The sequence below is a fragment of the Plodia interpunctella genome, chromosome 19, assembly GCF_027563975.2.
Source record: "Plodia interpunctella isolate USDA-ARS_2022_Savannah chromosome 19, ilPloInte3.2, whole genome shotgun sequence".
In the NCBI taxonomy this organism is placed as follows: domain Eukaryota; kingdom Metazoa; phylum Arthropoda; class Insecta; order Lepidoptera; family Pyralidae; genus Plodia; species Plodia interpunctella.
Genome location: NC_071312.1, coordinates 6,970,452 through 6,983,157, shown reverse-complemented (window position 1 = coordinate 6,983,157; position 12,706 = coordinate 6,970,452). Strand labels below are relative to the sequence as shown.

The 12,706-nt window shown below is 36.1% G+C and overlaps 1 protein-coding gene across 5 annotated transcripts in view; it reads right to left on the bottom strand.

Annotated features, from left to right (window-relative positions):
- The window catches only part of unc79 (uncoordinated 79), a 60,339-nt gene that overhangs the window by 36,964 nt on the left and 10,669 nt on the right, over positions 1-12,706 (bottom strand). For 4 of the 5 annotated variants that reach the window (XM_053759426.1, XM_053759428.1, XM_053759429.1 and 1 more), the window contains 14 exons: positions 10,309-10,468; positions 10,050-10,122; positions 9,831-9,913; positions 8,966-9,097; positions 7,999-8,124; positions 7,295-7,416; positions 6,709-6,839; positions 6,065-6,123; positions 5,229-5,484; positions 4,359-4,461; positions 3,739-3,869; positions 2,781-2,886; positions 1,953-2,065; positions 1,021-1,194 (listed from right to left, as the gene is read on the bottom strand). In XM_053759426.1, coding sequence (XP_053615401.1) covers positions 1,021-1,194; positions 1,953-2,065; positions 2,781-2,886; positions 3,739-3,869; positions 4,359-4,461; positions 5,229-5,484; positions 6,065-6,123; positions 6,709-6,839; positions 7,295-7,416; positions 7,999-8,124; positions 8,966-9,097; positions 9,831-9,913; positions 10,050-10,122; positions 10,309-10,468 — 1,769 coding nt within the window. Of the gene's footprint in view, positions 1-1,020; positions 1,195-1,952; positions 2,066-2,780; positions 2,887-3,738; positions 3,870-4,358; positions 4,462-5,228; positions 5,485-6,064; positions 6,124-6,708; positions 6,840-7,294; positions 7,417-7,998; positions 8,125-8,965; positions 9,098-9,830; positions 9,914-10,049; positions 10,123-10,308; positions 10,469-12,706 lie in introns of those variants that run through there. The other variant, XM_053759430.1, reaches the window with a different exon arrangement.

The following is a 12,706-nucleotide window of genomic DNA, read 5'->3' as shown; positions in this document are numbered from 1 at the left end:
ACAATGTAAATATCGGCGGGCGGGCGTGTTTCAAAATGAACGAAAATATTTATTAACTCGAGCGTCTAACAGAATTTTGATGGAAGTTTCTTGAGTTGATGTCGTGTAAAATGTCGGACATTTTCACAAAAATATTATTATGTGCCTTTTTTTTTATTTACTCCAAGTGTCTATTACACGATTTCAACTCAGTTTCAAAAAGAATGAAGGGATCTATAATAAAAGATTAATAATTTCGAAAATATTTAACTACAGCGATGTCCGTAATTTCATAAGAGTATTTTGCATCTAGACCATTGGATGAAAAATTACACTCGTGCATAATAATGATAGATTGAACTCTTTAATGCACCACTTATATATAGAAAAATTATAGGTTATATTAATAATTATATTAATGTTGTGTTTCAAACGCTGCTCAAAATGAAATTACGAACTATCAACAATAACGCGTACGCTGCCTCGAATGGGCGTGCGCGGCGGTTTCTACCCGTCTCATTCACAAAGCTTACGTGTGACAGAAATAGGGGATCCGTGTTGGATTCGTCCATCTCTTTGGCACGTAAGATTTGTAACTGAGACGGACATAAGCCGCCGCGTTTCCACGCGACGTAACGGACGTTAAGAAAAGCTAACTACTTCGCTCGAGTTTGGAAAGACTTTGATTTAACTGAGGGGACTCAATCTCATATCAATATAAACATTATCTATTTAATAATTAATTATTTTTATCATTCACTCCTTGTCATCCAGAAAATATATAATAAATATTCTAAAGTCATTTGTTATTATAAATGCACTTCAAGAGGTAAACGAATAAGTTGTAACAACCATATTGATCCAATTGATTTGTACAACCACAACTTCGTATGTGAGTAAAAATCAGATTCCCGTGGGAATTACATAAAATCCGTTCTTAGTGCTCCCCTACACTGTCCTAGGAACCTTCACTCAGTCAGTCAGTCACTCAGTAACGCAAGAGAGTGAGTCCCCCGCCCCCCGGGCGCACAACATACTCACATGCGGCATGTGCACGAGCACGCCGCCGAGCGCGGCGCGGTCGCCGGCCGCCAGCGACAGCAGCGCGTCCCCCGCCGCGGCCGTGTCCCCGGCGCCCCCGGACTTGCTGCGCTCGTCTTCCGACTGGTTCTTATTCCTCGGGTTCGTGTCGGACCACATGTCGTCTAGGGACGGCTGTCGGGTGATATCGTTTTATTGACCCACTTGGGGCAAAAATACATTTTTCGTATATATGTTTGTGACGCGATAACTTTCGAACCGTTGGTCCGATTTTGATGAAAATTACAAGTCATGTGGGATATGCCAATAGAATTTTTAAGTTCGTTCGGCATCAAAATCTGTTCAGTCGTTTTTTGAAATATTCACTATTTTGTAAAATTATATCGCGGCGAACGACTAGTTGATCTAGGCTATGAGTACACTACGCGACATTTAACGCGCAACATATCACTCTACCTCGTGCATTACCATCGACTCGACTGAAATAGCAGATAGTCCCCTAGTGTATCCATGACTTATAATAGGTAATATCTCCCGATTAAATGAGGTTGCCATATCTTGTTTGGCTGGAAACATTTGATGTTTGTCATCCATCTTATTATCTATTACAATGCCAAAAATTTAGCTCGTCATTTTCTTCGCTTTCTTGACAGACTGTTTCTCTTGTTTAAAATATGTTTTTATCTGCATAAATTACGCGGGTAATACCTGTGCATTTATCTAGATAATAATAATGAAACACGAAAATTTAAATAATCTTTCTCATTTTATTATATTCCATCGGAGCAGTAGCTCGCTTAATCAATCGCTCGGTGACAACGATTCGTAGTAACGCGGTTCGAAACGTCCGAAAAAGTATAAAAAAATACGTGCGCGATATAATACTTGTGCATAATTTAAATATATTTGCCTATTGTGAAAGTGTATATTACCTCTCTATTCGCATGAGTGTCGATCACGAGCGCTCGCACCAACATCACACACAATTGATGCCACAAGGCTGCAGCCTTACAATATCCACAGGCGCCTTCGGCGGCGCACCACGCTGGATAATAATAAAAAATATATAATTAACGTGGTGAGAAGAAACGGGACAGAACGCTAATATAAATTATCCCTCATCGTGTGCATGTATTTAAAACGCATATATTTCAGAATTGTATGAGATGTGTGATTTGTATGAACTGTTAGATATTTCCAAGAACGGTTACGCCATATTTGTCTTTTAGTCTTTTTTATTTTCGCATCAAAATATTATTTTTTAAGTGACCTTTCTCTGAAAAAAAAAATAATGATGAAGCAAAGAACAGTCATTACAGTAACAGTACTTCTTTTTTGGGTGTTGATGGCAAATCTACAAACGCTCTACTAGATACTAAATATTTAGTATATTCACTGTTGAAAAACCGAATGAATAGTTTTCGCACAGATGATTTTAATATCGATAAGTTTTTCTTTTTTTTTGTTAAAGCGAATTTGCAGCGCCTAGAACTAAACCATTACATGGTTTTACATAGTTTATGGAAACTAGTTTTGTCATAGTCAAAAATAATTTCTACTTGGGTTTCCGAAGGGCGCAGGCGTCGAGGTAGACCACGAACAAGATCGCGGGATGATTTAGACATTTAGACAAGTTTCAACGTGGTTGGCAACTTATTGCTCACGATATCTTTGGAAAACACAAGGGGAGGCATTTGCCCAGCAGTGGGACACATAATACAGGGTAAAAAACAATACTAATTAATAGTAACAGTACCAACCGTGTTCAACAGTATTCATTTGGTTCGATTTCAACATCAACCGCAAAAGTTTCGTCGCCTCGCTGCTTACATTCTGACTGTTGATGCGGCGCTGTTGTAACTCCATCTGATAAATGAAAATAAACATTGTAACATTGATATACGACGACCTCGGTGGCGCTTGCGAGAGGTCCCGGGTTCGATTCCCGGTCGGGTCATGATGGAAAATGATCTTTTTGGATGTTTATCTATGATAATATGTATTTGTTATAAAAATATAGTATATTTGAGTTAGTATCCCATCTGTGTGATTTGTCCTGATATATTTATTTAATATTGGCGGTAAAAATTAAATCCTAGTAAAAATAAGGACGAATCCTACTCGTGCCGCTTGTGTTTGTATACCAATCTGGACTAATATGTAATGGTTTTGATAGGTCGACACGTGCTTCAGATGAAGAAAAACATAATGAGGAAACCTGCACATAGATTGACGTGATTGAGTGGACTGGGCGAGTAGTTCTAGTAGTCGTAAAATCATATCAGGTGCCTTTAGGTGACTTGAATAAGATCTGAGTACACTCGATAAAAATGAAAGTTGAAATACTTTATTTGATACTTACACACATGTTGATAAGTATGGAAATATAAAAACATTATGTTGTCTTATATTACTGGAAGTAATATATAATATGTAGTTCTGTTATACTATTTGGTGGCAGCGGTGTGATCTCAATTATTAAATGGCTGATGAATATACAAGTTTACTTTTGACAAGGCTATTAAATAGGTACCCACAAGTAGTGTGAAATATAATTGTTGCTAACATTAATTATATTTATACATTCTTTCTCGTCTGAGCAATTTCCTTAGTGGCTTCCGCAGCCACTAAGAGTCGAACCCACCCATATTTCATTTTACTATCAAAATGGGGTGTTCAGATATCAAAACATAAATATTATAGTGCAAAGTAAATCACCTGTTTGAGTAATATATCAAGCATAAGAATGCAGCATGTCAAGTTTTGCGGTTTCATTTCATCATCTTTCTCTTTCTTCTCCTTATCAGTAGACGACGGAGAATCTTTGGAGTCCCATGACTTTGTAGTGTCTGTAAAATAGTTGTAATAATTAAACAATATTTTTTTTAATAATCATAAAAATAAGTAAGTTATACTCTGGACGCGCCACATGCATTGTTATAGGTTATTTTAATTATAATTCACTATTATTATTGTTCAAATAATCAAACACAGAAAGAGACAAAAACAGAGGAAATGTTTGGAAATACTGAACCGATTCTAAAATAATTTTACCAGTAGGAAGCTACTACTATTCCTGAGAGACATAAGGTATTTTTATTCTAATATTCCCACGAGGACGAAGTTCCGGAACGCAAAATATTATAAATACGAAAGTAAGTTTGTTTGTTTATTTCATATGCTCAACCAATCCTCTTGAAATTTTACAGATGTTGTTTATACCTAGTATAAGGACATAGGGTTCTTTTTACCCCGGAAAAATAACTGTTCCCATGTGAAAATTTACGCGGGCGAAGTCGCGGGCAACAGCTAGTTGTATTAGGTAAAAGTTAACTTACCCGCCGGGGGTTTTATCACTTTCTCAGGGAGGTTAACAACGCAGTGGCTGAACAAATCAAACAGCTGATTCAGAGGGATTTTCACTTCTAACATTGATATCGTCTGTAACAAATATATGTTTTATCTATAATAAATTGAACTGAGTATATGTATATTTTTTAAAACTTTATTTTTATAAATCATTTATATAATATATACAATAGCAGATTAAGAAGCCACGCAGAGTTCAGTTCGCTAATACATTATGAAATAAAGTATTTTTTTCCTATATTTAAAATATTTTTAATGATAGCTATATATATCCTGTAGTGAAATGATTAGGTATGAACAAGACAGAAGCGATTGTATGTTAGTAACTGGACATATAATCCTTCATAATACAATAAAAAAATATGCTGATTAAGTAGGCATTTTTGCACCTTATTAAAAAGACACAAGGTACATAACGAGCTTTTTGGATCTGATAAAAAGAATTTGAGATGTATTATCCTCTGTTAAAGTCCGGTCATACGTATACAAAATCAAACGCAAAACCTCCTAAAGCCTACTTGGGTACATCAAAAGAAGACTTTTCATGATTCGGTAGTTTTTTTTTTCATAAATAAAAACAATCTAATTTGCGATCTTACACATCTTAACTCTATGTAATAGCCACGCAACACGAGACAGGTACTGTAGCGTTATGAAGCGGAATCGTACATAAAGGTAACGTTTCATAGAAAAGACAAAAGTCGTAGAACAAAAGATGTTTGTCTCTATGTACTTTATGCGCCTTTGGAATGATATGCATTAGATACTAGTAACCCTGTATACATTTTGAACCTTATTCCCAAGAATTAAAATTACTGGACTTTCGCTGCCGACCGTACCTGGAACCACTCCAAAACCGGCAGTACAGTCTCAGGCTTTGGAGAATCGGACACTTTGAGCACAGCGAAGTTGTACAGGTTGCGTTCGTCTACCCCCACCATGCTGCCATCCGGTTCTAGAATCTTCGCTAGGGGGACTTTTAGTTCCATTAGTTCCTTTTCTGGCACATCCGTACAGATGGCTTCCATCCAAGCGGGCATGATATAATCCCATATCGATTGGGTAATTATTCCGTACGGTATCAAGCAGTATAATCTGAAAATTAAATAAACATTGACAAGATTACACGATGGGAAGTATGAAAATTATTTAATATTTTTTTGACAAGTTTTTATTGTCATAAGTGTGATCTTATTGCATTCAATGTTTGACAAAAATCATGTCCACGCAGTTAACTGTTGAAAAGGAATCGGACGTTGGAAAGTGGGTCAAAATTACATTGCAACAGAGCAAGATGAATAAAAGATTGTAAAATGTTAAGAACATTAGAGGTTCCATACGCGCACACTAGCGCCACCGTAATAATAGTATAAAAGTATTTTGACAAATTATGCCACACTAGATAAAGGATTTTATTTTGAAATATTATAGTTTTTATTAATATTATATTATATTTTATTTTATTTTGAAATAACTATTACTAAATACTATTGACTAAATCAATACACAATGAAATCACAGTATTCTAACACGGACATTTTCAGTTCCTTTAATTTGTAATCAATCGCTATTTCATTTTTCGCTAATAAATAAAATAAATTGACAAAAATGCGAAGATGGCGCTAGTGTGCGGCGAAGTAGGGCTTATAAAGAAGAGAGAAAATAATATGCGTACCTGTTGAGTCCGTCTTTGAGATGATGCGCTTTTGAAGCGAGGTTGTCCCAGTGGCCAGCCTGTTTTTTTACAATTTAATTGTTATTATTTCAATAAATAATCCTTTCATATTATAAAACAAAGTCCTCTGCCGCGGCGTTTGCCTGTCTGTCTGCTCGCGATAAACTCAAATACTGAACGGATTTTCATGCGGTTTTCACCAATAGAGAGTGTGATTCTTGGGGAAGGTTCAGTTGTATAATAATCCTACTAATATTGTAAATGCGAAAGCTTGTGAGGATGTATGTTTGTCACTCTTTCATGCAAAATCTACTGGACGGATTATTATGAAATTTGGTACACGGGTAGAATATAACCTTGAATTACACATAGGGTACTTTTCATCCCGAAATTCTCACGGGAGCGAAACCGCGGAGCGTAGCTAGTTTATTATATTTTTACATGAGCGAAGCCGGGACGGGCCGACTTTTCTCTAATGTAAACTTAAATATATGTAGCCGTCCAAATCAAAAGGGATCTTATGGCACTTACACCATTATTGCCGTTGTTTTGTATTCAAACAACGGCAATAAAGACCTAAGTGCCAGCCGCCATAAGGTCCCTTTTGATTTGGCCGGCCACATATGACATAGAACAAGGCATACCTGCCTGGTGTAATGCGGTGGGTGCGGCAACAGACACGACACTAGCACCATGCGGTGGGTCTGCGCGATGCCGCGCAACCAGCCGCAAACATGGGAACATTTTAGCTTCTCCACCATCGTCGCTGTTTCACCTGAAAATTAACCTTATTACAGTAACCTTAAGGCTACTTTTTATTTGCACTTCTTTGCGCAGTCCAATAAGTTTTATATATTGGTATTTATTTATTTCAGACGTAAGTCCGAAATAAATAAAAAGAATTGTCGAAATTAAATTAAATTAATTTATTTATTTCAGACTTATTTATTAATAAGTCGATTTATGATGATAATTAATTTACATATGATAATAAATTCATTTCATGTCAACAATCCGTCGGGATGTAACTTGTTCGTAAGTAAATATCGTGTAGGTTACCATAACGATAAACTTTTTCGCTTTGCTCGAGGTAGTATGAGGTCTCGTATATTATTCGATTGGAATGTCGTCAAAGTTGAAACGTAAGTTCGATTGCAGTTTTACAAAACGACTGATTATACAATATGGCTGCGACATGTTATTTCATCGCCGCACTATCAACAATATTACCTGTATACGAGAAAGAAGTGACGTGGAACCAGTGGAATAGGACTGAGAGTAGACGTCCCAAAACTTCATCTGGAGTATCGGGGTTCGGTGTGCAGAGGCCCACCATCAGCCATACTCCATATCTAGAAGAGTATAATCAAATATTGATTGAATTGGTAAATAAATAAGCGCAAATTACATAAAAATAAAATTCACAAATCATGCCACGTTCGATAAAGGAACTTGGTGACGACCTCGGTGGCGCAGTGGTAAAGTGCTTGCCTCTGAACCGAGACGTCCCGGGTTCGATCCCCGGTCGGGTCATGATGGAAAATGATCTTTTTCTGATTGGTCCGGGTCTTTGATGTTTATCTATATATGTATTTGTCATAAAATATAATATCGTTAAGTTAGTATCCCGTGACACACGTCTTGAACTTACTTCGGGGCTAGCTCAATATGTGTGATTTGTCCCAATATATTTATTTATTTACACAATGTCACATTGACAACACGGGTTTTGCTTGCCCTCCGTTTTCGGTTAAGTCAACTGTGACTACATTGTTTAATGGAAAACTAGATTAATTAACTAATAAAATCCTGTACACAGTGATCGATTATCAAGTCGTTTTTCTTATTTTCGCTATTGAACAAAGGAATTTACAAAAATTATGGCTTGGTGAGCCACGCCCACTTAAAACACACTCGATAAGGAGAAGACTAACCTGCCCAACAGCTGTCGATCTTCAACAGAAATTGGATCAGGCAAGTTGACAGTCAGCGGCGGTTTGAGTTGCTCCACCGAACTATCAGGGTCCTCCATATTGATCGGCTTGGCTTCTTTCAGGAGGCTACAAAAACGGATTTGTTTTTTAACATAAAATTACACGTAACAAATAGATATTTTGTTATATAGTTTATTAATATTATATTGGATAATGACTGAAAAACAAATTATTTAATAGGCTAGTTGCCACATTTTTTGATTTGATGACTATTCGAAGACTCTTATATCATTAGAAACAATGAAAAAAATACTGTGATAATGACAATACTTTCAAAGATATGACAAAAATAAAATCACACATTTTTGGACTCGTCCAAACGCTCCATACTAGATGACACGAACAAGTGACGTCACAACGTGAGAAAATATTCGCGAAGAAAGATATGTTTGTTCGACAGCTACATTAAACATTACGTTATTTATGATGGTTAAATTTATTTTTAAAATTTTTGAAAATGAACTTTCCAGCCAACTTTACATCTTCGTATTTAGATTCAGCTGCATTGTTACAGAGTATGAGTTATCATAATAATCCTAAATATTACCCAACAACTTATACTACTATTTAACGAAAACTTTGTTACTATTGTTAACTCCCAATATATGATAACGTGTGGTGGGCTTATCGGTGGAATTGAGATGAAATTTTGATAGTCATTGCTATGACAAAAATCCTGAATTTCAAGCCCTTACCCTTGATTGACTTTTACAGTCTGTACGGTAGAAGCAGCTAGCGATGTTTATCTTTCTTTGTAATCTATTTGTAAAGCCTGTACCTTCGTCCAAAAAGTAAGTAACTCTATTAAGTAAGTAACTTAATAGAGTAATTGTTTTGGACGAAAGTACAGGCTTTTACCCAGTAGCGGTACACAACAAGCTAGAAAAAAAAACGTATAAATATATACCTTATGATGGCTTCCACCAGATTGGTCTGCATGTCGCTGTCCATCTGCCAGGCGAGCGGCAGCCGCGTGTGCACCACGTGGTCCCCGCCGCGCCGGCTGTTGTGCCGGTTGCCGTGGCACTGCTGGCAGTATCTGGCCACAACATTGCCAACTCTCTCTCTCCCTCTCTCTCTCTCTCTCTCTCCCTACAACTACATAAATTATATTAACGGGACTCTAGCATGTCTAAGTTTGCCAAGTACCCGTTAATATAATTTATGTAGTTATGTGTTCAAAGAGCGAAAGCTCTCTCTCTCTCTCTCTATCTCTCATCTGAGCGTGTTCCTGGCTTTGAGCGTATAACATTATCAACTATCCATACTAATGTAATAAATGTGACTTTCACGTCAAAACGGAGCAACGGATTGAGGTGATTTTTTGTTGTGGACTTAGTTTTTCTATTAAATCGTATAATACGAGACTGAAAACTCAATGAAATTATCGTCACTGCACCTTCAGTCAACAGTTATAAATATCAACAATTATAGTTTGGAGAAAATCTCCAAACTTCAAGACAGACGCATTTCAAAACACGCATGAGCTAAATTTGCTGCTAGTGTGTTATAAAATAAATAAATATATAATGATATATGTATAATGGTGATAAAAAACTATATTTTGCAATTTTATAGGGCAATACTTAAGGTACTTCCCGTGGACCTAGAATCATGAAATTCGTCAAGAAATAAGTGCGCACAATATTCGCCACTTCACATGACCTCGGATCCCTCATACTAATCTATTAATATTATTTACAAATAATAATAAAATCATATCAAATGCCTTTAGCCGATTTGAATAATATAAATGGGTTTTCAGAACTCACCTAATAGGATGGTTGCCGTTATAACTAGCGCACTCGTTAGAAAAACAAATGGAATATGCAGCTTTGTCTGACGATCGGCAATTCTGAAATATAAATCAATATGTGAATGTTTATTGGCGAGTAGCTTGCAAATAAAAAAAAAATAAAAAAATTGTTTGTATCCAAATTTATCAGTAATTCTAATGTTCAAAAAAATACAATTTCATTTCTATATCGTACCTTATTCTCACACACCATAGACACTTGTTGCTGTGGATGTAAGATATCAAAAAACCTTTGATTAGGGTGTTCCCTGTAAGGACAAATAGATTACAAAATTATTAGTGATATAAAAATTACATACAAAGATAAAGAAAACTATAAACAAGGGGAACCACGTGAGAAACACAAAAAGTCCCGGAAAACTAACTGTTCCCGTGGGAACACACAGGGCAACCTACGGGCAAAAAGCTAGTGTAATTATAGTATGTAAACCCACCTGTGTATCTCATTAGCGCACTCGATGCACAGATACAGCGGCGGCGGGCTGTCTGAGGCGAAGGTGACGCTGATGCAGTGGTCGTAGCAGACCTTGGCGGCTTCCGCTGACCCAGCGTTGGGGCACATGTCCCGCTGGCACAGGAACGGGACTAGGTCGTCTGTAAAAAAAAAACAAAATGTAATATTTTTATTTTTATTTGTGTGGTACCAATGTTTGACTGGCACAGAATACCTAAAGACTAATGTTAAGTTTTAAGTTAGTGATGTAAAGTTTTAATAAAAAATGTCAAATTACATAGATAAATAAATAGTGAAAATACATAATATATACATAAATGTCGGTTTTGTTTCTTATTTATTTGGTGGACTTACTTAAAGAAATGAAAATATAAAACAAAGAGCCAATCAATAGTCTTCACTATTGATAACACTGGTATCAGATTGCAATCAAGATGCCTATAGGCATCTGACATGAGTTTCACAGTTACCTACCACCTAGTGGCAAGTAATCGGATACACCAACTAAATAGTCAACCAGTGAGGCAGATGTCCTCACGATGTTTTCCTTGACCAAAAGCAATTACTCGTAACTTATTATAACGTAAGAACAAACCACCTAGCGGCCCACCCACCCAGCATTTTTAATATAGGAAAGTATTTCATTTCTCAAATACATATACGCTTACTAAGCTATATCTAATATACATTTTATTAGACAATCAACAGGCAAAGGCTTTAAGGCATCAATTGCAGCCCGAGATATTTATATATATAGTTCGAGGGTGCAATTGATGCTTACACCCGAGCTAACAACTCTGCTATACATTTCGATTGTGAGGCAAGTAGAAAATAAACCGGCATTACAAGAATTGTTTTTTCCTAATTAGCACGTAAAAAAATCCCAAAAACAAACAATATTTAAAGTAAAAGTTTTCTATTCCCACCTTTTTTCTTTTTTTTTTTTTTTTTTCTTTTCTTCTTTGTGGCAATCAAACTTCTTCAATAGAGCTTATTTTTGCCAATGTCGAGTTACATTGTTATTGGACGATAGGATAGGACTTAGGCGGTGTTGAAGAATGAGGGCAATAAATACATATATTATCATATGTAATGTAAGGGTAAATAAATAGTTTTAAACATAAATATTATGGTAAGAAAGGAAAGAAGCAAGAGCTTTAATATATTTAAAATCTGTAAAGGAAAGGATAGTAAAGGAATCACAAGGAAGAGGAGCACGGAGTTCTATAAGGAATTGGTAAAGAGGCTTTGAGTCATATTTTGAACATCTGAACAGAAGATGATCAATATCACCTTCTTCAACTAAAGCGCAGTCACATATATCTTCACTAAGAACACCGATTCTTTGTAAATGAGTAGCAATACAACAATGACCAAATCTAAGTCTACATATGGTAGAAGAAACTCTTCTATCAAAAATCAGTTTTGAAAACCAAGGTTTTAGACAAAGTTCTGCATTAAGGCGTCGATAATGTCCTCCCTTTGACTGACTAGACCTCTCCCATGTAGAGTTCCATTCTTTCAAAAGATACTCTCGTGGAACTGCCAGGAGGTCTTGACAGTAGACAAAGTCATTTTCAGCATTTCCCTGTGATGCTGCTAAGGTTGCCAGGCCATCGACTAATTCATTACCTTGAATACCCGAATGACCAGGTATCCAAGCTAGAGTGACATGTAAATTTAAATTATGACAATGTTTTAAATGGCATTTGACCTCAAGGGCTAGAGGACAAGAAGATTGTTTTTTGAAGGGATTTGATAAAATTGCTTGAAGAAAACTAAGCGAGTCTGAACAAACATAAGAGTTTTTAATTTTGTTCAAAATAATATATCTAATACACTCAAGAATAGCCATGCCTTCTCCTATGAAGTTAGAGAATAAATTTGGATATTTAAAAAGTTGAAAATAGCCTGATGAATGTCTTAAAAAGGCAGCTCCTACACTATTATTACTAGGGTCTAAGCATTTAGAAGCATCTGTATAGAATACTTCAGGTTTAGAATCCAAATCTTTAAGATACGAGATAAATTTAGAGTTTGCTAATCTTGTTCCTTTAACAATGCCTAGGGACAAATTTACTTTTGGTTCAAAAATTAAAGTATCGTAATCGTATGAAAACACAGGATGACAATAGTATTTGTGAGTTGAGCACTGAAGGCCTTCAAATCTCCTGTAGCTAGATATCAAATGTGGTATGCTATTTTTACGCCAAAATACATTCCGATCATTAATGGTGTCACTGAGAGTACGTAATTTTGAATTTAACGGATGATTGGTATATTGTTGATTTTTAAAAATAAACCTATCGGAAAGATATTGTCTACGTAACGCCAAGGGAGGCTCGGAACATTCGACTTGTAGTGCATTTGTTGGTGTA